Below are 27633 nucleotides of genomic sequence, written 5' to 3'. Positions count from 1 at the left end.
TGGGATGTTGGGCCAAATGGGTGAAGGAAAGAGGGAGATACAGGCTTCCAGCTATGGAATGAGTAAGTCATGGGAATGAATAAAAGGCACAGCATAAAGAATACAGTCAATGGTACTGTAATAAGGATGTAACAGGACAGATGGTAGCCATGCTTGTGGTGAACACAGCATAATGTATAAACTTGTCAAATCGCTAAGTTGTGCACATGAAACTAATGTAACATTGTGTGCCAACTACACTCAAATAAAAAAACAACAACAACTCCATCCACATTTTCCTTTGAGGTATTTCTCATTAATGAATGTTCTCCCTGTTTTAACAGTGTGAATAAAATTTTGTCCTTAATTATCTGGTACATTTTGTTTTACACACTGCTCTAAGCTCTAACTTTACAAATCATATGTATGTATGCATTCTTCTTTGATCTCTAAACCAATCAATCACTCCTCAGTTATTGAACACTTACTAAGTTCCAGTATAAAATGGTGATTTAAACCAATCGCTAGAGATGCCTTTATGGTTATTTTGAAGGTACTTTGGCTTTAAGTCAAGGACTTAGGCAGCAAACCCAGAAAAGAAATTTTCAGTTAATCTGATGATCATTTTTATAGAGAATCAGTGGAATCATTGTTTGATATTTTACTGGAATCTTGTTTTCTAACATTAAGCTTTCTGTATATTCAAGAAAGCAGGGAAGAAGAGTACAAAGTCATTGGACCTGGAATATTTGAACTTTTTTTTCAATTCTGCCTGTTTACTTTGCAAAAAATTTTCATAAGAATATCATAAAAATACCGAAGGTATGTTTAATGAGGATTTTCTTAATTGCAATAAATATTCAACAGTTTAAATGAAAATAAGGTTGATTTAAAAGTCAAGCATGCACTTTAAAGGATGTTCAGTGACTTGGTTTTTATGCAGAGTTGTTTTTCTACTAGTCAGTGGAAGAAATGTGGTATGGATAGGAATTTTAGAGGGATGCTGCATTTTCTTTTGGGAAGGTAGGAAGTTATAAAATCACAAGTGAGTCAGACCTAAAATGGAGTATCTCTATTGGCTTGGAAATGCCTGTGCCAGGAATGTGTGTTCCCTGAGAGCAGAGCCTGGGGCTTCCATTTGGGAGCATCTTGAATAGAGCACTTTGCACATGCCCAGTAATGACTCATGTTTGGTCTGTGACTGAGAAGCCAATCAGAGGTCAGTGAGTGGTGGTCAGTTCCTGGTGTGTGCCAAGCTCCTGTGGCCGAGAAGATGTGGTATGAAACAGGGTCTGGCCATGCCTTAAGCATATCGGGATAAAATGAGTGCTGTTCAGAGTCTATCTCTGATGTCCTAAAAAAGTTAATGTCATTTAGTTTGTGCTGGGAAACATTGCGAAAGATTGTGAAATGAGTTTTAAAGATTATTAGGTGTCTTTTCGAGAAAATACTGACCATCACCTAGCAGACCTTTGGAGGTTATGTAATTTTAGAGGGTTCTGTGATTTTCATGGTCTTTGAGCTATTTTATAACTCTATAAGCTATAGAAAACTAATGGTAATGCAAATAATTCTAGTCCTTAGAGATGCAGGCAAATTTTGTTTGGATGGAGATGCCACTGAGTTCCCTCCTATGGAAGAGATGATTCTAAACATTCTATTTTATGGCTGGGTGCATTTTGACAAGTTTTACATCAATTTGCAAATTTGTGCAAGCATTCCTGATTGCCTATATCATGGGTTGGCAAAGTTTTTCTGAAAAGAGCCAAATAGTCAATATTTTAGGCTATATAAGTCCTGTGGTCTCTATTGCAACCATTGAACTATGCTGTTATAGATCTAAAGTAGCTGTAGTAAACCAATGGGCATGGCTGGATGTGTGTGGTGAAACTGAATTTCATATAATTTTCACATGTCATAAAATGTTATAATTCTTTGGATATTTCTTTTTTTTTTTTAAGATTTTATTTATTTATTTGAGACAGAGAGAATGAGAGACAGAGAGCATGAGAGGGAGGCGGGTCAGAGGGAGAAGCAGACTCCCTGCCGAGCAGGGAGCCCGATGCGGGACTCGATCCCGGGACTCCAGGATCATGACCTGAGCCGAAGGCAGTCGCTTAACCAACTGAGCCACCCAGGCGCCCTCTTTGGATATTTCTAACCATTTAGAAATACAAAAACCATGCTTCTCTTGCAGGCTGGTCACAGAAACGGGGAGTAGGCTGGATTTGCCCCACAGGGCTGTAGTGTGCTGATCCCTGGCTTATATTTCATCTGTTCTTTGGATTCTCCTTTGAACCAGTTGTAACATCTTATTGGTTCCCTCATTAACTAATGAGTTAAATAAAATCTTTGACAATGTGTTCGCTTTATATTTGAATGAGACTCTTGATTTTACCCCTTAAAAACATTTTTTTTTTAGGATTTATTTATTCACTTGAGAAGGAGAGAGAGAGAGCAAGCAGGGGAGGAGCAGAGGGAGAGGGAGACAGACTCCTGGCTGAGCATGGAGCCCAACATGTGGCTCCACCCCAGGATCCTGAGATCATGACCTGATGCTCAACTGACTGAGCCACCCAGTCGCCCCTAAAAATTTTTTTTCTCTAACGTTTGCCAAAGGCAGTTAATGGAATTCAATGAGTTTCTTGGAGAACATGAATCAAAAGACTGAGATTCTCTGCCCTGAGTAAATATTAGAATTCTGGGAAGTTTTCAGCACTAAATCAGTATCTGGGCCCTTTTGTAAAGGAATTAAATTAGACCTTTAAGAGAGGGCCCCTACATTGGTATGTTTCAAAAACTTTTCAGGGCATTCTCATGTGCCACAAAAACCACATTCTCATGTGCCACAAAATTTTCCAAGTAATTTTATTGCTATCTGACATTTTATGCCTTGGAAATTTTTTTTTACATATTTTATTCAAAATGATCCTCAAAAGTTTTAGTAAATATTATAAAAGGTAATTACATTGCATACAAATTGTAATTTAGTTCCTATACCAAACCAAAACTTTTCCCATTATTTGATTCAACATCAGTTACTTAAATAACAAATACAAACTTTTCTTTGGCTTTTTGCCTTGGTTCTCCCTTCTCTCCTCCCTGTGTTGTCTGCCTCTGGCCCTTTCTCTCCTGACTCTGACATTCCTACGCAGTGCAGCTAGTCAGGTGTAACAAGGAGTCTTTGTATCCAAGATATACATATTTGTTCTTTCTCCATCTTTCCTTTTAGTAAGTCCCAGTATACGCTTTCATTTCTGGCATATTTTGTTATTGCTTTCTTTTCTCTGGGCTCATCTTTTATATCATTTATGTCTGTTAACACTCCTTTGAGAAGTGGGGTTGTACTCTATTTACAGACAATGAATCTGAGGCTGAGAAAATTTAAAAGTCCTACTCAAAATTAACTTATGACACAGCACTAAAGTTCAATTTTCTTAACATGTCCATTTGATTTCCACACAAAATCCTAAAAGTTGTTGATGTTTTCCTCTTTGCCAGGGCTTTATTCATTCATGTATGCATACTTGCATTCACTCAACAAAAATCACTGAATATCTACCATCTGCCAGGTACTTCTAAGACACGGGGCAATTGCAATGAACAAGATAAATACATTCCCTGTCTCAGTGCTTACAGTAGTTTAAAAATATGGCAATAGCTCCAACTTATTGATGACCTTCTATGTATGTATTTTATTGTACCGAAAGATCACATCCAAGTTTTAAGGTGCTATCATTCCCACTAAGCAGATAAAGAAACTAAGAGCATAGAAAGATGAATAAATTCTTTTTTTTTTTTAAAGATTTTATTTATTTATTTTGACAGAGAGAGACACAGCGCAAGAGGGAACACAAGCAGGGGGAGTGGGAGAGGGAGAAGCAGGCTTCCCGCCGAGCAGGGAGCCCGATGTGGGGCTCGATCCCAGGACCCTGGGATCATGACCTGAGCCGAAGGCAGACGCTTAACGACTGAGCCACCCAGGCGCCCCGAAAGATGAATAAATTCTTAACACAGTATCAGTGATGAGTACTTAATAAGGCTGGTATTGGGGCAATATACCCATGGTCTCAAGGAAAAATGGGTAGTTTAGCCAGGTGCTAGATGTAATATATGTTGTGAAGAGTTGGCTGGAAAAGGGGTGGGGGTGGGGACATCCAATGAAGCGGTGCTGCTGAACCTTCATGAATTATATGCTATTTACAGCACAGAACAATGACCTTGCCAACTGGGGGCACACAGATTTGCTAACACATGAAATAAAACAAGAGATCAGCTTTTCACTTTTCAATAATGAATCTCTAAACCACGTAAGCCACTATTTTCCGGTTGTATAACTGTCTCAAAGTGCTGGGAGAGGTAGTCTACTGACAGTGTCACCACCCCCTTTCCATTTTGTTCAGGAAGAATTTGGAAGCTGAGATTTGTGTAACTGCTAAGCAAGGAGTCCACAGAGACCTTTCTGTGATGGAAACACAGACTGTAGAAACTTCAACATAGGGAAAATTATGTCAGGTACACTTTAACAATTGTGAGCCTGACAATGTAGCAAAATCCTTGTTTATATTCTTATAAAATTTCATAATAAAAGAGTAATTGATTTCATTAGCAATAAACTTTTTCTCAGAAGAGCAGCTTACCCTGTTAAACCCCGGGCCCTAATGAGGCTAGTGCCGAAATTAATGAGCCAAATGGAAAAATTCAAAGACTGAAGAATCAAAGTACTTATGATAAGAAAAAAACATACTGAAGCGAGGATGAGAAATGGGAATTTGAGTCCACACTGTATTGGGGGATTAGTTCCTTGGGTTTCTACTGAAAAGTAAGTCTCACCAGCCATACCTCATGGGTTTCAAGCAAGACAGTTTCTGACACAGTTACACTCTTATGGAATGGTGAATTTTTAAGAAGACATAACACAAAATGAGCAAATTTGAAGGAGAAATTGGGGTCATGAATACTAAAAAGAGGATAAAATAGATATGTATAAAAGACTAACTTATCCTGATTTAATATTATGTATCAAATCTTATAAAATCTTTTTTCCAGAAAAATTTAAACATAGTATCAAGGTATACCAGGAAGAGAAAACAATATACCCAAAGACACAGAAGTGGAAGAGAGCAGGGGTACCTACCCCTAAGATAGTGACTGAAATTAGTGGGGCTTGGGCAAGGGCTGGGTGTAGGTGGAGAGAGAGGAGAGTCTTGGGTGCTTCTAGGTTTCCAGCTTGGGCATTTTCCTTGGTGGTGGTTGTATTCAGTGAGATAGAGAAGAGAGGAGGAAAAGCCTCAGCGTTTTTCATTTATAACCCATAAAATGGAGAGAATTAGTTATCCTGTGCATCTTATGGGATGGTTTAGAAATGAATTTTTTAAAAAGGCGTGAAGGGGCGCCTGGGTGGCTCAGTTGGTTGTGTCTGACTCTTGATTTTTGGCTCAGGTCATGATCTCAAGGGTTGTGAGATGGAGCCCCACGCCACGCTCTGTGCTTGGCGTGGAGCCTGCTTAAGATTCTCTCTCTCCCTCTCCCTCTGCCCCTGTCCCGCTCTCTCTCATGCGCGCTCACAAAACAAAACAAAACAAAACAAAACAAAACAAAACAAAACAAAACAAAACATGAAAGAGCTTTGAAAGTGTTAAAGCCCAAATGTCAGAGTCATAGTTGTAGCTGTCCCCAGGGAGCAATAGATCTCTAAGTGCTCCCACCACCTCCAGCAGCATTAGAGTCGTCGGAGAGTTTGTTAGAAGTGAAAATTTGCCCCATCCCAGTCCTCCAGAATCAGAAACTCTACCCAGCAATCTGTGTTTGAACAAGGCCTCGGGGGGATTCTGATTCATGGGAAAGTTTGACAACATTGGTAAAGAAAGTTTCTAGAGCTTATTATGGGAACATTTATAGTGTCCGAAGTCCAGCCTGGATCCGCCTGCCCCTGAGGAGGTCAAACAACATTGTTCTTCTGCCCTCAAGCCTTAGAGTGGCTCTATCTATGGGTGCCTCTTTACTATATTTTGCTGGTACAGACTTGGGTCAAGAAGAGCTACATGAACATTTACATTTAATACCAAAATCTGCAAAAGGGGAACTCTTCTTAAAAATTAATTTAATTATAGGCAAGGAAATTCAACTTTAGGCAGTAGCTTTGTACTCTGAAGAATAAGAAATTCATAATGTGATCACACTGAAGTTCCTTTAGAAAAGTTCTTCCATTTGACATTTAAAATGCTTTTTATATCAACGAATGCCATTTTGGAAAAAAATGACATTTTGTGCGATATATTTATAGAACTTGTTAAAAAGCAAATACGTGTTAAAACGTATGTTTGAATTTCCAGGATGTTGTCGATTCAAGCTGGTTAACACCTGTCTTTGCTTACTTCTTAATGGAATATAAATCTCCCATAGAAAGATAACTAGTTATGATCGTTATTTGCGGTTTTGGCTAAGCTATGGTTGCAGAAGTTATCTGCATTTCAGCCACTTAAAGCAATCACTTCCTGCCTCAATGCATTTTGTGAGTTGGTTCTGTAAATACATACTTTGAGGATATTCCTAGAATACATCACATTCTACCAGCTAGAGGGAATCATTACGTGCAAAGAAGGGAAGAATGAAAGAGACTGGTTCCAAATTTGTTTTTAAAAGACAGTTTAGAAGCATGAACATTTTTTTTAAACTTTAATATTCCAGTTGGAGTTATTTAAAACTCAAATTTCTAACCATTATTCATCCCCAAGTGATCTACAAAAAGCACTTGAACTGCCTTTAGTGCATTTTGTTAATTTCATGTCCTTGGTATTGACAATTATACCTAAAATATGATATTTCATATGCTTTCATTTTATAACAATTTTGAAGAATTTGCAAGATCTATTAAGAGTAATGAACTGTACTTGAAGAAATCATAGCTTAACCACATATTAACAGTAACTCATTAAAAAATTCAACTCCATAGGACATTGCAGGTGGTGGTGGTAGGGAGGATTTATAGCATCCTGCAAAGGCTGAATGCATAGGGAATGTGAGCATTAAGAGAAAATCTGAATAATTCTGGCAACAGCTTATTATTTATTATCTGAATAAAGAAAATGTATTCATACTCTCCTTACCTGCAGTGAAGAATGCCTGAATAATTAATATCTTTCTAAGCAAATCATCTTCTACTTTTAACATTTAAACTATGGTTAGGAGATAAAATATCACATTAATGACGTTTACATTTTGCACCTATAACCCTGAAATCAACCAACCATAGCACTGTTTGAGTCTCACTGCCACCAAAAAAAAAAAAATAAATAAATAAATAAATAAAAAGCTGGGAACATCTCTGTATTTAAAATCCAAGGACATCATCATCATTGACATCCATCCATCCTCTATCACCCATGCACCCCCACCCTCATCCATTTATCCATCCATTTAACTAGAGAGTGTCGTCTCGGGGCAGAGGAAGACAAGATAATGGTTAAAAGTTACTGTACAAAGATAGAGATTGCTTCAATTCAAGGGCAGCTAAAATGGACAACCACATCTAGATGTCAGCACTAAATGGGAACTATCCCAGGTGATTATGCTGTTTATTACTTTATTGAAACTGATAGATTTGGGTACACAAGAAGACATTTCCATGAGAAAATAAGCAATTCTGTAGCAACTTTAAAATTACTTAATACAGAGGGAGAGAGCCTCCTTCTTTTTATTAATTCAAATAATAGGGAGATAATTCTGAAGTACAATGACCTGTATGTTTGTGGTTCCCACAATATTGGAAATGGAATAAGTGGATAGCAAGAGCTCTTGGTTGATGCTGATTGAGCAATGTTTCATGATGTTACTACAAATACCACACTGCTCCTTGATGATGGGACCCCTTATGAATTGGGCTCTGAGCCGATCCTGGGCTGGGTTTCCCTCAGTCATTCCTTGCTCTTTCCTTTGCTTGGTTTCAGGAAAGTGGGGCTAGGGCATTGACCCCTGTAGTTTACATTTCAGAGTCCTCTGTACCATCTGGTTTCTGGATAGGTTTGGCCAACGTGAGCATTGGCAGGCAGGGGAGGAAAAAGTGGGGCCTATTTCTTTTCTGAAATAGGCGACAACTGTCTCCCCTTCTGTGTCTCTCGCTCCCACTGGATTAGGCACTCCAGGCTTCCAGCTTTCCCCGGATTCTGGTAATACCACCTCCTGCTTTTATCTCTTTAGGCTCGGGCAGTAGCAGTGCCTGCTCTTCCTAATCTCTGGGTAACCTCTCTTGTTTGGTTTCTCAGCTCCTCCTCTATCTGGGTAACAAATTCCCTGCATTAAAGTCCTTTTCTTGTAAATAACAGTTTGAACCATTGTAGACTGCTGATGTTTGACTGTTTTGACCTTTAACATTGGCAACCTCATGCCTGGAGTAGTTTCTGTTTTTTCTAGTTAGATTCTGACTGCTATGGGTCAACTCAGGAAGGGGCCCAGGGGCCCAGGACACAGTGCTGGGTGAAAAGGCAAGGGGCAACAGAATCACCTGGATCACCTGGCCAATCCAGGGAATGTGCATAGGTAGCCAGCGTTTTCCAGATGAGACCAGATCAGAGATTTTAACCTTAAGTAGACTGGCTGAGTCATTAGGGAAGAGAAAATAGAAAGCTGGTTCCAGAACCCAACTGAGAAGTATTTATATTTCAGTAAATGCATGGAAAAATTAATACATTTCTCATCCAAAACAATGCTTAAGTGATTTACAACAAATTCTTCATCATTCTTATAAATGCCCCTGTTTATACTGTTTATGTCATTATCTGGACTGTTTTAACCCTACTATTTCATTATCTGGCACCAGGGTGCTGGACAAAGCTTGGACAGCAGTTCTGCTTGCAGAACATGGTATACAGGTATACCCCTGTATACACTTATCAAAAAATCCTCCCATATTTTAACCAAATAGACAAAGTTAATAAAAGCACTACAATGCAAAAGCATGACTATGTGAAGCCCCATTGTTCCAATTTGTTTATACCCATGTCAACCCTTAAAAGCTTTGCCTGAAGGGGTACATGAGGGCCATACAGTCAGGAACAGTGGGCAGACTAGAAATGACTGTTCATATCATACAATAATGCAAGGTTGTAAAATAAATGATGGTTTATCATTATTTTTAAAATTTTGATATTTTGTTCAGGACTCTTTTTGCATTTATTCTGAGTTTTTGAAATCTTGCATTTAAATATGATCTTGACTACTGAGTTTTTTTGCTTTCCTTGAGATTCTTTGAAATTTCCTTGAACTTTTGTGTCTTACTCACTGTCCCAAAGACCAGCCCTGCCTGGGCCCTACACATTATACATGCACAGAGTGGGTGTTGAGATTAGGTTGAGACAAAGAAGAAAGAGAAAAGGTCAGGCAAGTCTTGCAGGAATTCATGGAAGAGGATTCTAAAGAGTCCTGATATTTCAGTATAAACTGGAGGTCTTAGTAATTATTACAATAAAGTCTGAGGAAAAAAACTAGGTCCATCAAATCCTGGGAAAATGGTCTTTGATTGGTAGTGAAGCCACTGAAGACACAGACCTATATGGGAATCTGCAGAAAGATACATTTTTTGTAGGGGCGCCTGATTAGCTCATTCGGTTAAACATCTAGCTCTCGATCTCACCTCAGGTCTTGATCTCAGGGTCGTGAGCTCAAGCCCTGTGTTGGGCTCCATGCTGGGCATGGAGCCTACTTAAAACAAAAAGACACTTTATTGTAGGTCATGAGTTTGCCAAGAAAATTTGAAATTGGAAAAATGGCCTCAGAGTACCAGAGAATGACACTTGTAATATAACTTGGTATTACCAAGCGAAGTTGATGTCAATAATAAGGGTTGAAAGATACCATCACAGGGATATTACTATAAACTACACACCATGTCACACTGGATCTCTCGCCCAGCCTGTGCTTTGTAAGAGGAAGAAACAATGTTAGCAATGAGGAGAGAAAATGAGGCTTCCCTGAGGAGAAATGAATTGAGAAATTCATTAGTTTGTGCGTGGAGGCTGTAAACTTAAAAACAAAGACAAAACAAACAAAACAAGCCTACAAACCTACAACACCTCAGATGACACGAAAACAAGGGAGTTTCATATCTTTTGTAGAAGATGAAGCAATGGATTAAATTGTTCCAGAGATGAGACTTTTAATGTATAATGAAATCACAGAAAGGTTTTTTTCAAAATCATTTTTTCTTTTTCTTTTTTTAGCTAGGAATTCAGGGCACTCCTCCATGAGTCATGCCAAGCAGAGGTTCCATTTTCTATAACAAATAATAAGGCAGTTAGGGCCCAGGTATTGCAGTACTCCTGTTTTTCTGTGGTTATGCTGAACTTCCCTTTTGCCAAAGAAGAAAAACCCTCATTGGGACAGGTGTTGAGTGAAAAGGTTCACCTGGACAAGATGCAGCCGGGTCCTCAGCAAGGTCCTCCCACCCATCTAACCCCTCTGTTATCCCCCAGGAAGATGGGGATGGTCTTTCCTTTCTGGACTTCAGTCGGCTTCAATATTCTCACTCTCACTTCCACGGGCAGTCATTCCAAATACTCAGCCACTTAGGGCAACACTGGATCATGTGTAAAGTTGATAAGAAAGCTAGCAAATTACAGGTGCACAGCACAGGGTCAGTGTCTCTGTCCAACTTACGAGATGAATCTGCTTCCTTGAATTAGTTCTTTTCTCCCTCCCTGAACCAGGAGGTGCTCTTCCCCACCCCTGGTCCTTGATCCAGCGTTGCTCTCTTGAATTCGTTCTCCCAGGGAGAGGCTCCAGCTTTCCCTCCAGGAGGCCCCTGCATTCCCAGTACTGATGCTTCACTTTCCTGCCCAGTACCTCTCACTACTGTTTTATTCCCAAGGTCTCTCCTCTTAGCTTCTCTTGCTGCCTTCCAGGTCCCATGGTTAAAACAAGTATTCCCAACAATTAAAAGGCCCTTTTAGCTATTTCAGTTGTATTCTTCCTATCTCATTGTCCTTCTCCTGGCCCTCCTCTTCCTCTCTACTGCCCAGTTCTCCCAGCTGAAATATTTCTTGCTCTGTGTCTTGAATACTGTAACGCATCATTTCCAACTACTGCTTTTTAAACTTAACATTCAGAAGATGCTTAAAACAAAAAGTGGCACACATCATTTGCTTAGTACCCTTGAGTCACTCTGACTTTCAAAGTTGAAGAAATTCCCTGAAAGATCATTTGACAATGTCACAAATATGCAACTGAAAGACCTGATGAAAATTATGGCAAACTCTCATGTAAAGACTCTAATCAACAGGAAATTTGTCATCCTCCAGGATGAAGGTTTGGATGGAGAATCTAAAGAGATAGATTTTCCTAAACTCTAAACATATTCTCATTCAAAACAAACGAACAAACAGATAGATAAACACAAATGGATGTATTTATTTATCTTTCTGCAAATGCTTTAATTTGTTCCATCTCTATAAATAAAGTTCAGTAAGTTTTGTAAATGCTGACTTTGGATGATATTTAGTAAGCATTTTATTAAAGTTCTGTGGATTAGCACTTGTTTCAACATTCCAAATAGCATAAATCTAATATGCATGGTCTGGCAAGGATTCTACTTAACCTGACAATACAAAGAACTTGCCAACTAGCAACGGAGAGTTGTTCTTCTACCTCGATCATTGCCAAGCTAGAAAAATAGAGGTAGAAGAAACTGAAAATCCCCTTATCTTTTGGTTTACTCAGTGGTCAAAAGATGTTAATTTTTTTCTGAGATGAATAGGATCTATTTAAAGATTAGGGTCCCATTTTCCCAAGATTTACATTTTTAAGGTCAGATGGAGGACGGGACCTGTCACTTTGAGCATAACTGCATGACAATTACAAAAGTTTGCTCAGTTGCCTGTGTAGACTCCCCTTTTAGAAACTGACCACTGCATGTAACTCGTAATCTACTGACACTTTTAGAAATGCAGTTTCATCTTCTTAAAACTTAAAAACTAAATCAGGGCGCCTGGGTGGTTCAGTCGGTTAAACGTCTGCTCTCTCTCTCAAATAAATAAATAAAATCTTAAAAAAAAAACCCTTAAAAACTAAAAGAAACTATTCATGAGAGTTTCTATCCATGTCCTTCAATCTCCTTATAAATGCTGCTCCTGTTTCTACTTTAGGATTGCTAAGATGTCACTTTTCTTCAGTGCAAGAATTGCTTCTTTGATTAAAGTGCTGATCATATTATAAACCTGTGATTCTCCACAAGAGGACCCAAAGTGACATTCCTTCCCCATAGTCTCAAAATTGACCGTGTCTGCTCCTGGTTACTCTCTGGCCTCAAATCATTTTGGCCATGACTATAAGGCCATGACTGGTAAGTGGAAAAAAGAGGGGCAGAATCACTTGCCTTCTCTCCCTAATTCTATAACCTCATGTGAGTCAAGATAAGGGTATACAAGACAGAGATCCTTGTAGCTATAAATGCATCATATCCCAGTAAGTTGGAAAGTGATAAATGGTGGGAATGGATGACTATGGAATCGGTGAGATGCTATTTTGTCCATCTAGCCTTGTCACTCTGTACCTCTCTTGTCATGGTTTTCTTCTGGACAGCTTTCTTTCTAGCTGTTGGGTGTGTATTTCTTACTCCTTCTACCATGGGTTCCTTCCAATTCCACAAATACTGACCACTTATTATCACTAGTGACATACATCTTTTACATTATGATTAAGGGCATTTCATTAGGCCATCCTGTTTTTTCTTTGTACCAGATGAATTGTCCGATTATGACCTGATCCTGCCTGTTTTAGTTCTGGCTTTGCATTTTTTTTCCTGCAGATCTAATGTATAAAGCACCCTCTGTTTTTTTTCCCTACTATGCAGAGCTCATTCAAGACATACTGTGATGGCTAATTTTATGTGTCAAGTTGGCTAGGCATGGTATCCAGATATTTGGTCAAACGTTATTCTAGATGTTTCTGTGAAGGTATTTTTTAGGTGAAATGAACATTTCAATTAGTAGACTCTGTAAAGCAGATTTTCCTCTATGTTGTGTCATTCAACCAGTTGAAGTCCTTAATTAAAAAACAAAACAAAACAAAACAGGGGCGCCTGGGTGGCTCAGTCGTTAAGCGTCTGCCTTCAGCTCAGGTCATGATCCCAGGGTCCTGGGATCGAGCCCCGCAGCGGGCTCCCTGCTCTGCAGGAAGCCTTTTTTTCCCTCTCCCACTCCCCATGCTTGTGTTTCCTCTCTTGCTGTGTCTCTCTCTGTCAAATAAATAAATAAAATCTTTAAAAAAAACCCCCAAAATCAAACAAAAAAAACTGTCCTCCTCAGAGGAAATGGAAATTCTATAAGCTGATGTCTTCCCTGGTTTCTAGCCTGCCCATCTATCCTATAGATTTAGATTTGCAAGCCTCCAGAAATGCATAAGTCAATTCCTTAAAATAAACCTCAGTCTCTCTCTGTCTTTATGTCTCTCTCTCTTTCTCTACACACACACACACACACACACACACACATCCTATTGGTTCTGTTTCTCTGGATAACCTTGATTAATATACATATTGAACATTTAACTTACCTATATGTAAAATTCAATTTACCTCTATGTAAAATTCTAATCACTTAAGTGGGGACTTCCTAATACATATTAGAAAACTCCTATTGTCTGACTTGTGCTGATTTTTCAAAGAGAGAAAGAGAAGGAGGGAAGGCGGGGAGAGAGATACTGAGAAACACACAGAGAGAATACGTTGTTCTTGTGTTCTATTAGGCTTTAACTTCTCGGGCAGGAAGAAATTTGTTATCTTGTGTATAACATGGATGACCATAGAGGTGTTCAACCCAATGGTGGTCCAGACCCTTCAACCCATCCTTCCCCTCCATCCATCATTATCTAAAGTAGTCCCTGGTTTATTGTATTTTATATTATTTTATTTTATATTTAACCTTTATTTCATTTTTTATTTTTAAAAATTTTTTAAAGATTTTATTTATTTATTTGACAGAAAGACACAGCAAGAGAGGGAACACAAGCAGGGGGAGTGGGAGAGGGAGAAGCAGGCTTCCTGCTGAGCAGGGAGCCCGCTGTGGGGCTCAATCCCAGGACCCTGGGATCATGACCTGAGCCGAAGGCAGACACTTAATGACTGAGCCACCCAGGTGCCCCTTTATTTCATTTTTTTAAATAAAATACTTTGTATCTCTTCTTTCCTCCCCTCTTCCTCTGCTTCTACCCTCATCCATGGCCCCAAAACTTTATATCAGATATGGGACAAAATCCCTCACTATCCTACCAAAAGCTGTGGCCAGACTAACTTTCCTAAGCCTCATTTTCATCATTCCTCTTTATTTCCTGAAAACTCAGAAGAAACTTTTTTTCTGACTTTTAAGGCCCTGCTTAAACATATCCTTTATCTACTTATTTCTCTCTATTCGTCTCTGAGTCATACTCCAGCCTCAGCTTTTTTTTTTCCCTTATGAAACTTATTCTACCTGAGGGTCATCTCCCTTTTCTTTGGCAAAGTCCGATGCTCCCTTCGGCACCCACTTATAGTTCCACCTGTGCCTTCTTTGATGCCTCTGCTTCTCACTGATCTTCTTCCCCTATGACCTAAGACAGTCATATACATATGCTTAGTCTAGAAAAAATTTTTAAAGTAGTCTTTCTATTTTATACATAAAATCTTACATTGTTCCTATTTCATATGTGTAGGTCTTGAATAAAGAAGATAGATGGAAAGTGCACTGTAGTCTAGTGAGAACTGAATTTTCTTTTTCAGAGCTGTTCTCTCTGCTTGTTGAACAACCATGCTGAAGTTCCGGTATTCTGAACACTGTAAATAAGAGTTCCCCAACATGAAACTTTAATTTACCCCAAAATCTAGGCCTTGGAAACCTTGCAGACATATGTGACAATGCATTCTTATTCTAAAGATGGGACTGCTTTATCGATGGCGATGTATTTCCTCCAATATTTTCCCCATGCACTATCACCTTAATCCCTCTCTTCCTTTTGTCTTACCTTTCTTTCTGAAAACTTTCTCTATTGTCTACATGTAATAATGGAGTGATAGGTTTTTAGGTTGAGATTTCTTTTTTTTTTTTAAGATTTATTTATTTATTTTAGAGAGAGAGCTAGAGAGAGAGAGAGAGACTGAGCGAGCATGGGGTGGGTAGGGGAAGAGGGAGAGGGAGAGAGAGTCCCAAGCAGACTCCCCACTGAGCACGGAGCCTGATGTTGGCCTTGACTTCATGACCCATGAGATCATGACCTGAGCTGAAACCAAGAGTCAGACACACTGAACCACCCAGGTGCCTTTAAGTTAAGATTTCTGTTAAAGTTGTCATAATGGCTTAATTTTGAAATTCATTTAAGGGTTTATTCATGCAAAGACATTCTCCTTGTCATTAGAGCTGTTCTCCACTGAGGGACGATCCAGGAACCAGAGCCCAACAAGTTTGTCTCCTTGTTTCAGTGCCAGTAACTGAAAGGAAACTGAACAGAGCTGGCGTCCAGATAACCTGTGAAGAGGCTGTAGGGCTCTGTGGTGTGGGGCACACTTCTTGCTGAGCCCAGAGCTGCTGCACGCTGGTTTTCTGGCACTGGTGAGGTGCTGACATGTTAGCTACACTGAGTAAAATACAAATACAACTGCAGTTTGCTAGTGGCCACTCCAAGAAATGAGAAGAGATAGAGTGCAGATGCTAAACTAAAAGTGAAAAATAGGGCGGATGCCAAAAACTGAAATTAAAAAACAAACAAAAATCACTGGGTTGTTAGAATGGAACCTCTAAATTGGGATGAATAGGGAGATCAAGTCCTCATAGGAGCTACGAGCTCTATAAAGTAATTGTGGAAATAGTTTCCTAGAGCAGGTCATAAAGAGAATTCCTGAGTCCTCATGAATCATTATATTTACTTATTTATGCAACACAGTTTCTTATATTTATTGGCCTCTTCTTTTCTCTGTAAAATAATGGACAGATCAATCAAAAGCATTTGATTGATCCATAATAATGGATACTTACCCATCTTCCTCATTATGTAAATTTAAGCCAAGAAAAATGGATGAAAGTGATAAAAGTGACCATGTCAAGGATCTGAGAACTAACAAAGGCTGGCATCTCCAAGGATGTGCTTACAAATCAGATGACCATAAAGTGGTAACAGGAAGGAAATATTTGGACATCCAAGAGGATGGCCAAAACCAGTTCACTAGCTTATTATAGACACGGCAGACACATACATCACTACTTCCCACTGATGAGCCTGTAACAGACATTGCTCATTAATCAGGTCAGGCTTTCTTGCTGAACCTATTCATGGCTTCAGAATTCTTCATAATGATTTTACTTCTTAAATACCACTCAATCAATTCACTTTTATTCATCTCCCCTTCTGTCACTCAAGTCCAAGCCTTCAACATTTCTAGCCCAGATTGTTGTTAAGATTCTTCTAACTGATTGCTTGCATTTTCCCAACTCCAGCCAATTTTCCACAATGCAGTGAGATCTATTTAAGCTCAAATTTGGTGTGTCACTCCTTTGCTTAAAACCCTTTAATGACAAATAACAGGGCTTATAATAAACTCTACATTTCTAGAGCTTCACTGTTTTCTAACTCTCTTCGACCCTTTGTGTTCTAGCTACCGTTGGGTTTCTTCACCTTCCTTCAATATGCCGTGCCACCTCCAGCTTTCCCTACTCCCCTCTTCCCAAAACACTCTTCACCATCCCTCCCCAATTTTTGTTTTTGTCTTCCTGTCATTCAGATCTCAGTTTAAATATTATTTCATTAGGAAAATCAATTGGCTATATAGAATTGAAAATAAAGAATATATATATTATTTATAAATTGTGGACTACATATCCTTTGTATCAGCCAAATTTTATACTAAACTTTTGTATGCATATGTATCACACTTCTTTGTTTTTTTTTGTTTTGGATTGGTTGTTAAACATTCACCAGCACACCACAGAGGAACTCCAGTGGTCACAAAGCTAATTGTCTGTATTGGTTTCCCTCCCTTTCCTGTTTTGGTTCCCTGTTCCTTTTACTGGGTTTCCTGGGATCATCTCCAAAACACCCCCTTATAATCAAATCCTCATCTTCAGGATCTATTTTGTGGGAGACTCAAAACATGACAGTCATGGAGGATATGATTTACCCACTATTTTATCCCTGTACCTAATAAGCACCACATAAATACTAGCTGAATGAATTAAATAAGCACAGCATCCCAGAGAGCCACCACTAGCTAAGTGAACTTGCTGAAATCTTTTTTACTCTGTAGTTTACTGGCCCATGAAGGGTTTACTTGGATCTGTGGCCTACAGTGCCACTGCAATTCACCTGTGATGGACCAGTCTCTCATCTAAAGATGTGCAGGGAATCTAGATGGAGTCCTTGGAAAAAATCAATGTGTACTAGTGCCAAATGAGGTAAAACCGGAGAGTGGACTTAACTAATAGGGAGGAAAAAGAGAGCTCCCCTGGGGAAGGAAGAAAGAAGAAACGGTGGCATTAAGATGAGATGAAGTTGCCAAGAGTTACTGCAAGCTGCTTGGTATCTACCATCCTCTAAATATGTAGGTGAGTGTGTTTAAGGGAAGGACTGTGAGGGTGGGAGGAAGGGAAAGGTGCAATTTCTACTGGCAACTGCTTGTACCTGCTTTTGCTCTTGCAGGATTGGCAGAATTTATCTTAGAAACGTGGTCTCAGTTCAGTAAAATGTTAGAAGGAGATTAAACAGAACACTATTCTGCATAAAAAATAGGATCATAATAGAATTGGGAAGAGTCTAGAAAAAGAATGGTCACTGAGGGGGGTTTTGAGAGAACAGGGGCTGACCATGGTGCACCAAGGAAGTTCCAGAGGGGGCAGAAAGTCAGCACAGATTTTCTTGGGATTTGCCAAAATTTGGGGCAGGGCACTGAATTTCCCAAACTTAAATTCTGAAGGACAGTACTATCTCGCCTGACATCTAGGTAAAGTCTAGAATGACCAAATTAGAGAGTTGGAAGGACTTCAATTCACTTTTCATCTTTCTCTGAGCATTGTGAAGATTGTTATCTATGGCCCAAATGTAATTGCAAGCCTTAGCTGAATGGCTATTCGTTCTTTCCTTCAGATGCTATTTTCCTCATGGATCTCTCTGAAAAATTTTTATCAGCAGCCTATTCCTATCAGGGAAACTTACTGTTTGATCCTCAATTTAGAAGTACAAAGAAGAAAAGGCAAAAATATTGACCATAGTGATTTAAAGTTCAGCTGAGTTTTTCTTAGAAATCTTTCCACGTCTTACCATTGTCCTTTCATTCTAAAGTGGAGCAATTTAAATAACGTCTTTGCCAGGCCTTCCTGGTTAAGAGTTAGGATATGAAAAGTTTTTGGTTAGCAGAATGGCCGATTGCATATTTCTTTCACTTCATGCCTACACATTAATCAGTGTGGTAGTTAATGTATCACATGTGGTAGAGCTGATTAAAGTTCTTTAGCACTCTTATTCTGATAAAGGTATTCACCAGTGAGGAATAGCACCTTATATCACCTTCCATGTGAGGTTGTCTGTCTCTAGCTGCATGAGGACTTACACAGGGTGGGGTGCATCTTCCAGAAGTTTGCAGTCTGAGACTTAAAACAGTGACAGACTCATTAAGGTCAACAACAGTAACAAATAATTACGAAACCCCAATCATGTGCCACACACTGTATTTAGTGTAGGAGTTGTTGTTTTTTTCTTTTTTTAAACATGTTCTTCCATTTCAGGAATTCAGTCTTGAAGGGATACCAGACATGCATATTAATAATTTCAGTCTGGAATGGTAAATGTTTGATGGAGGTATATATACTTTTTTGCTGTGGATTCAAGAAACAGATGGTAATTATGAGTCTTTTCAGGGAGCAGTTGGGGAAAGCTTCACTGAGGAGGTGGCATGTTAGCTGGAACTTAAAGCACAAGTAGGAGGTCATCAGGCTAAAGGAAAGAAAGGGTATTACAGGCAGGAGAGAAAATAATTTGTGCAAAGCCACAAAACATGAATATGGATGACATATTTTGGCAGTGGTGGGTGGTGTGACCAGAATAGATAGCAGACTACTGTGGTCTGGATCACTGGATTGGCTCTCTCTGAGCTTCTTAGTAGGTAGGGCAAAAGGGGAAATAATCAAATTATTCCTATTAACCCTGACTTTCATGGAGGTATTATGATACAAATTCATTCCTTTGCTCCTTCAGTTACTCAACATATATTAATTGCTTGCCTAGTATGTGCCAGGCATCTGGCTGGACACTAATGATACTGCAAAAATAGATATGGACTGATCCTTAACCTCATGAAACATTAGCATCTGTGTTCTCTATTGAGTTCATTCAGTTTAGCTCATCTCACTGATTCCTTTCAATGGAGTCAAATGCTGAGGTGAGATTAAGAAAATTTGGAAATGTGTGGTGATTTTAATGTTTTACCTAGATGGGATGTGATAGCTAATTTTTTGTGTCAACTTGACTGGGCCATGGGGGCCCAGATATTTGGTTAAACATTATTCTGGATGTGGTTGTGAGGGCATTTTGGATGCAATTAACATTTGAATAGGTAGATGGAGTAAATTGCAGATTGCCGTCCCTAATATGGGCCTCATCTAATCAGTTAGAGGCCTGAACAAAAGGCTAAGTAAGGGAGAATTCTCTCTGCTTGACTGTGTTTGAGCTGCGGCATTGGTTTTCCTGCCTTTGGACTTAGACTGGGACTTACACCATTGGCTCTTGTGGGTATCCAGCTTGCTGACTGTACATCTTGGGACTTCTCAGCCTCCATAACTACATGAGCCAATTCCTAATATTAAATCATATATAGATAGGGGTGCCTGGCTCAGTCAGTTCAGTGTCCAACTCTTAATTTAGGCTCAGGTCATGATCTCAAGATTGCGGGATGAAGTCCTGCGGTCAGGCTCCGTGCTGGGCTGTGGAGCCTGCTTGGGATTCTCTCTCCCTCTCCTTCTACTCCTCCTCCTCCTCCTTCTCTCTCTCTCTCTAAAAAGAAAATCAGAAATAGATATAAATCTATTGGTTCTGTTTCTCTGGAGAACCCAGACTAATACAGGGGAATAAATGATAAAACAATGTCCAATAGCAGAACAGCTCTGCCTGAAGTTTTCTTTTTCACCACTTAAAATACTGCAATTTATTAAGAGATCTGGCTTACAACTTAAATGGAATGTCCAGCAAGTGAAAATAGCCTGTAATTTGGGAGGGAGAACACTAAAGAGCTTCTCTTTTGATAGATCAGATGATCATTCTAATGAGTGAAAAGAAAAATGTATTGCTGCCTCTACACACCTAAAAGAAATCAAACTAAACCAAACCACAAAAAAACTGATAACATTTTTGAACAAGTTGGATGCATGTTATGAGGAAAACAGGATGTTGAGTTTCTCCAGTATTTTATGACTCTCATTTTATGAAATAGGAGTGGTCTTAACAGTTAATTGGCTCTGTAAGAAAGAATGGCTTAGGATCAACTACATCCCCAAAATGTTAATAATAGAAGATCTCAGAATTTTATACAAGATACCAATTCATTTAGCATTCCAGAGGCATATTCTGCAAGTACTTTATCTCAAGGGATTACTAAGTCAAACTGCTTAAACTGAGAGATTCCTATGAGTGCTTTATTGAGATTTTAATGGCTTGGTGGGTGTTTGGTGACACTAACCTTGAAAATTTTCCAGGCTAAATTTATCTCAGTAATACCATGGTGTAGGAACTTTGGAGTCCTGGTTGTCATTTTACCTGTGCATGGGAGAGACTCAGAACTGTCTTATGTGAGAGGGAAGCTTTGGTTTTGTCTAGAATGCTTGTGTTCCCCTCCCCCATTTCCATGTATGTAAGTAGAAGGCCTTTTTATTAGGATACTTCTTAGTTAGGGTCTTCATTTTTCATTAAGATATGGCATTTCTCTCCCCAGCTGGGCTGATTACAAAAGCATACGGCTCTGCCTTTAATTGGCAACATGGAATATATGCACTCTAGGCCCATGTCAGCAAATGCAGTGCCTCTTGGTCAATACTAATCAAAAGCTGAGTTATGAGATATAATTTTTATTTATGGAGCACTGACTAAAAGTTATGCAGCACATTCATTCCTCTGGAATGGATACTCTAAAATCAATCAATCCTTGAATTAGACTGTCAGAACCTAGCCCCTCATAGAACTGTTGTAATGAACTAGGCTTTGGCATTCATTATGCCTCTCCAGTGAAGCAAGTGCTAAGAAACTCAGAGGCAAATTCACGAATTAACTTAAAGAACCATAAAATGTTTGGGACACCTGGGTGGCTCAGTCGTTAAGCATCTGTCTTCGGCTCAGGTCATGATCCCAGGGTCTTGGGATCGAGCCCCGCATCGAGCTCCGCATTGGGCTCCCTGCTCGGCGGGAAGCCTGCTTCTCCCTCTCCCACTCCCCCTGCTTGTGTTCCTGCTCTCGCTATTTCTCTCTCTGTCAAATAAATAAATAAAATATATAAAAAAAGAACTGAATAATATTTATTTTGTATACAATTTTCTCTAGAGAGTCATCTGATTTAAAAAACAAATTATTGAGGTGAAACATAACATCACATTTTAAAGTGAATGATTCAGTAATCATGAATTAGTAAATTCACAATGTTGTGCAAATACCACCTCTATCTAGTTCCAAATTGTTTTATTACTTTGAGTCATCTGACTTTTTTTGCTTTATCTTTTCTTCTATTTTTTTCAATTCTTTAAAATCTTATTGTATTTCCTGCATATCTGTAAATCATCATGAATCTTTTTTTGAATGAGGTAGGATTTTAATAAACAAATTATAAAAAAACTAATAATAAGCTCCAGTTCAGGAGACTGAAGAGGAGTCAGGAAATATGAGAAGAATCAAGAAGTCATTTTGTAGAAGCCAAATGAAGCAGTTTCAAGAAGAGAGTGGTTGACAGGAGCCCTTGCCAGAAAGATCAAGTAAAATAAAGATGGAAAAAAGACAGTCTCTTCAACAAATGGTGTTGGGAAAATTGGACAGCCACATGCAGAAGAATGAAACTGGACCATTTCCTTACACCACACACAAAAATAGACTCCAAATGGTTGAAAGACCTCAGTGTGAGACAGGAGTCCATCAAAATCCTAAAGGAGAACACAGGCAGCAACCTCTTCGACCTCAGCCGCAGCAACTTCTTCCTAGAAACATCGCCAAAGGCAAGGGAAGCAAGGGCAAAAATGAACTATTGGGACTTCATCAAGATAAAAAGCTTTTGCAAAGCAAAGGAAACAGTCAACAAAACCAAAAGACAACCGACAGAATGGGAGAAGATATTTGCAAATGACGTATCAGATGAAGGGCTAGTATCCAAAATCTATAAAGAACTCATCAAACTCAACACCCAAAGAACAAAGAATCCAATCAAGAAATGGGCAGAAGACATGAACACACATTTTTCCAAAGAAGACATCCAAATGGCCAACAGACACATGAAAAAGTGTTCAATATCGCTCGGCATCAGAGAAATCCAAATCAAAACCTCAATGAGATACCACCTCACACCAGTCAGAATGGCTAAAATTAACAAGTCAGGAAATGACAGATGTTGGCGGGGATGTGGAGAAAGCGGAACCCTCCTACACTGTTGGTGGGAATGCAAGTTGGTGCAGCCACTCTGGAAAACAGTAGGGAGGTTCCTCAAAAAGTTGAAAATAGAGCTACCATATGATCCAGCAATTGCATTACTGGGTATTTACCCCAAAGATACAAAAGTAGGGATCCGAAAGGGTACATGCACCCTGATGTTTATAGCAGCAATGTCCACAATAGCCAAAGTGTGGAAAGAGCCAAGATGTCCATCAACAGATGAATGGATAAAGATGATGTGGTATATATATACAATGGAATATTATGCAGCCATCAAAAGGAATGAGATCTTGCCATTTGCAACGACGTGGATGGAACTGGAGGGGATTATGCTGAGAGAAATAAGTCAAACAGAGAAAGACATGTATCATATGACCTCATTGATATGAGGAATTCTTAATCTCAGGAAACAAACTGAGGGTTGCTGGAGTGGGGGTGGGGTGGGAGGGATGGGGTGACTGGGTGATAGACACTGGGGAGGGTATGTGCTCTGGTAAGCACTGTGAATTGTGCAAGACTGTTGAATCTCAGATCTGTACCTCTGAAACAAATAATGCAATATATGTTAAGAAAAAAAAAAAAAGAAGGTAGCAGGAGGGGAAGAATGAAGCGGGGGGAATCGGAGGGGTAGATGAACCATGAGAGACAATGGACTCTGAAAAACAAACTGAGGGTTCTAGAGGGGAGGGGGGTGGGAGGATGGGTTAGCCTGGTGATGGGTATTGAGGAGGGCACGTTCTGCATGGAGCACTGGGTGTTATGCACAAACAATGAATCATGGAACAGTACATCTAAAACTAATGATGTAATGTATGGGGATTAACATAACAATAAAAAATTAAAAAAAATAAAAATAATTTATTGATTATTGATTAATTAGGAAGCCATCTGTGATTTTTGTGAAAATTGTGTCCCTGTTATGTATGGTTAGAGGTGAAACCTTGGTGAAACTTAAAAAAAAATCTACAGTGTAGTAAAATAGAAAAGAAGCTGTGGTTTGAAGGCAAAGGAAGTTTGAGGGAATTTTTTTTTTTAATGATGGGGTAGTTAAGCCAAACATAACTTAGTGGGTGGAGGAAAACTGACAGATGGTCATGGCTTTGCAACCAGCTATGGTGTGACCTTGAGTAAGACACTTCACATTTCTAGCCTTGAGTTTCTTATCCATGAAGCACAGTAGCTTAACTAGATTATGTCTAAGATTCCTTCCAGCTTTAGTGTTCTAAAATATAACCTTGAATGGAAGGAATGTATAAATATAATGAGAACAGTAAAGCAATTTTGAAAATACAATAACATACTCATCATAGATACAGTATCATTTTTATTAACTACCTGAAATGCTGATCTTTAATAAGGTTTTATGATATCATAATGAAAGAAAGGAATCCAATGAACATTTACTATCAACAACTTTACCATAAAGGTTTGCTTTGCTTTATACAGCCAACTTATTTTTTTTCATGTATCTTATGATCTCACTGATATGAGGAATTCTTAATCTCAGGAAACAAACTGAGGGTTGCTGGAGTGGGGGTTGGGGGGGGAGGGATGGGGTGACTGGGTGATAGACACTGGGGAGGGTATGTGCTCTGGTAAGTGCTGTGAATTGTGCAAGACTGTTGAATCTCAGATCTGTACCTCTGAAACAAATAATGCAATATATGTTAAGAAAAAAAAAAAAGAAGAAGAAGGTAGCGGGAGGGGAAGAATGAAGGGAGGGAAATCGGAGGGGGAGACGAACCATGAGAGACGATGGACTCTGAGAAACAAACTGAGGGTTCTAGAGGGGAGGGGGGTGGGAGGATGGGTTAGCCTGGTGGTGGGTATTGAGGAGGGCACATTCTGCATGGAGCACTGGGTGTTATGCACAAACAATGAATCATGGAACACTTCATCTAAAACTAATGATGTAATGTATGGGGATTAACATAAGAATTAAAAAAAAACTCTCATTGGTGAAAAAAAAATTTATTTATTTATTTTAGTGAGTGTGAGAAAAAGAGAAAGAGAGAGAGAGAGGGAGAGAAATCCTCAAGCAGATTGCCCCTGAGTGGAGCCCAATGTAGGGCTCCATCCCAGGACCCTGAGATCATGACTTGAGCCAAAATCAAGTCAGACCCTTAACCGAGTGATCCACCCAGGCACCCCTACAACCAACTTTTAAATAATTTGAAAGTCAGAATAGTGGTTGATGTGGATTGTAGTGGATTATAAATGGCCATAAAGTTTTTGATACTTCTCCTATCTAGAGATAAGATCTATGTTCTCTCTTCCTGAATTGAGTAATTTCTTTGACCACAGTTATAGAAATATTTTTCTAGATGTTTCTTCTGGCAACAGAAACAAAAGCAAAATTAAACTATTGGGAGTATACCCAAAATAAAAAGCTTTTGCACAACGAAGGAAAGCATCAACAAAACAAAAGGCAACCTACTGAATGGAAGAAGATATTTGCAAATTATATATCCGATAGGGGGTTAATATCCAACATACATAAAGAACTTACACAACACAACACCAAAATAACCAAATAATCCAATTAAAAAATGGGCAGAGGAACTGAATAGATATTTTTCCAAAGAAGACATACAGATCGCAAACAGATACATTAGAAGCTGCTCAGCATCACTAATGATGAGGGAAATGCAAATTAAAACCACCGTGAGATATCACCTGACTACCTGTCAGAATGGCTAAAATAAAAAGCACAAGAAATAATAAGTGTTGGAGAAGATGTGGAGAAAAAGGAACCCTTGTGAATTGTTGGTGGGTATGCAAACTGGTGCAGCCACTGTGGAAAACACTAGTTTCCTCAAAAAATTAAAAATAGAATTCCCATATGATTCAATAATTCCACTACTGGGCATTAACCCAAAGAAAATGGAAACACTAATTTGAAAAGATACATGTACCCCCATGTTTATTGCAGCATTATTAACAATAGCCAAGATATGGAAGCAACTCAAGTGTCCATTGACAGATGAAGGGATAAAGAAGATATGATATATATATATACATACACACAATGGAATATTACTCAGTCATAAAAAGAATGAAATCTTGCCATTTGCAATAACATAGATAGACCTAGACTGTATAATGCTAAGTGAAATAAATCAGATATTAAAGATAAGTACCATATGATTTAGCTCTTATGTGGAATTTAAGAAACAGCAAATGAACTAAGTAAAAGAGAGACAAACAAAAAATAGGCTCTTAAACACAGAGGAAGAATTGTTGGATACCAGATGGGAGGTGCATGGGGGGGATGGGTGAAATAGATAATGGGGAGTAAGAGTACATTTATCTTGATGAGCACTGAGAAATGTATAGAATTGTTGAATCATTATATTGTACACTTAAAACTAATATAACACTGTATGTTAATTATACTTGAATTAAAAAAATAAATTTTAAAAAGAATTAAAAAAATTAAAAGAAATCAGCTATAACAAATCTCCTGTGTCATTTGCACTTAGAATCACAATTCATCCTTATTAGCCTTATGTCCTGGGGTTCATGTTTCCTTAAAGACATTTTTATGTATAGTTTCACCAGAGAGTTATATAAAGTGGAAAGCATAGGGATTCCTGAAGCCACTAAATCAGCTCCTTCTTGCACTAAAAAAAGACTCTGCTGCAGAATTTTCATTTTTTTCTTAAAGTCTTCATAAATTGCTAAAAATTCCTTTTTAACTGTGATAAAGTTGAACTTTTCAAAAATGAAGTTTTAGAAATTCAAAAGTGAACCTAGAGGATTTCAATGTTTACTGACATCCTTACTTTTCAATTACACGTGAGCTAATTGACACTAAGGAAACCTATGTAGCAGAACAGATGGTATGAATGGTCAGCCTGTATATGGTGAACAGAATACATATATTGACTATAAAGGCCCAATACTGTGTTGCCATAGTCCCTTGTCCCTTATGACTTACCTTGTCCTGATGGACTCTAAGTTTTGAAGCCTGGTAGAGATGGCTGTTGTGTGTGTGTGGCAGCAGTTGGTACTGCTTTGGTTTCAGCTTCTTTCACCAGATCCATCAGGAAAGCGTTGTCAGTGCTCTCTGTGAGCCTAGGGCCCAGAGCTGAGGGAAGGACACTGAGGGTGTCCTCCTCTTCAGAAGAGGGTGGTTCAATGGATTGCTCTTCTTTTGGAAATGCTGATGTGAGGAAACCTTCTCCTGAGTTGAGAATGACTTTACCACTAGTCTTTGAGGTAGTGTAATAGAGGGATTCCTCATAGAGGATATAGTCAGCTAACATAGACTTTGTGGTAAAAAAACTCACCAGGTATACTGTGTCCTGTTCTGCCCACTGTCTCAAGCCTGGATTGACCAAGAGGAAGTTCTGGACTCAAAGTAGCATCCTGAAGAATGAATTGAGAAAGACATGTTGAGAAGTGACCTTTCCCTGTATGTGAGAAGGACTATACTCTGTATTTTTTCTTTCATTTAAATTTAAGCAATCATTTTGTAGTTGACTTGAATCTACTATGGATTCTTTTTTTTTCTACTATGGATTCTGATATAGGTTCTGATATAGAAATTTGTCATGAAAGGAAAGCATGCATTGATACAGTGGCAAAATATGATCAATTGGCTTCTTGGCTAGCTGAGTCTGCCTGGGTAGGGTCAACTAATAACTGAAATACTCTGAATTGTCTATCATGTTGGAATTTATGAATTGCTTCATTTAAAGAAGGAATACAGCTTAGTCAGCACTTCAATACCCCAGTGACAACTCTTGGCATAAATTAAGTGGACATAGCTTTAAATGAAGTACAAAAATTATTCGAGAATTTATTATTTTATTTTATTTTTTTAAAAGATTTTATTTAGGGCGCCTGGGTGGCTCAGTCGTTAAGCGTCTGCCTTCGGCTCAGGTCATGATCCCAGGGTCCTGGGATCGAGCCCTACACCGGGCTCCCTGCTGAGCAAGGAGCCCAATGTGGGACTTGATCCTAGGACCCTGGGATCATGACCCAGGCCAAAGGCAGCCGCTTAACTGACTGAGCCACCCAGGC

At 38.9% G+C, this 27633-nt stretch overlaps 1 protein-coding gene across 1 annotated transcript in view; it reads right to left on the bottom strand.

Annotated features, from left to right (window-relative positions):
- IMPG1 (interphotoreceptor matrix proteoglycan 1) overlaps positions 1 to 27633 on the bottom strand; it is a 126839-nt gene that overhangs the window by 39939 nt on the left and 59267 nt on the right. The window contains 1 exon segment of the mRNA XM_021693551.1: positions 26898 to 26976. Coding sequence (XP_021549226.1) covers positions 26898 to 26976 — 79 coding nt within the window.

The sequence above is a fragment of the Neomonachus schauinslandi genome, chromosome 8, assembly GCF_002201575.2.
Source record: "Neomonachus schauinslandi chromosome 8, ASM220157v2, whole genome shotgun sequence".
NCBI lineage: Eukaryota > Metazoa > Chordata > Mammalia > Carnivora > Phocidae > Neomonachus > Neomonachus schauinslandi.
This window is presented reverse-complemented; position numbering and strand designations above follow the sequence as displayed.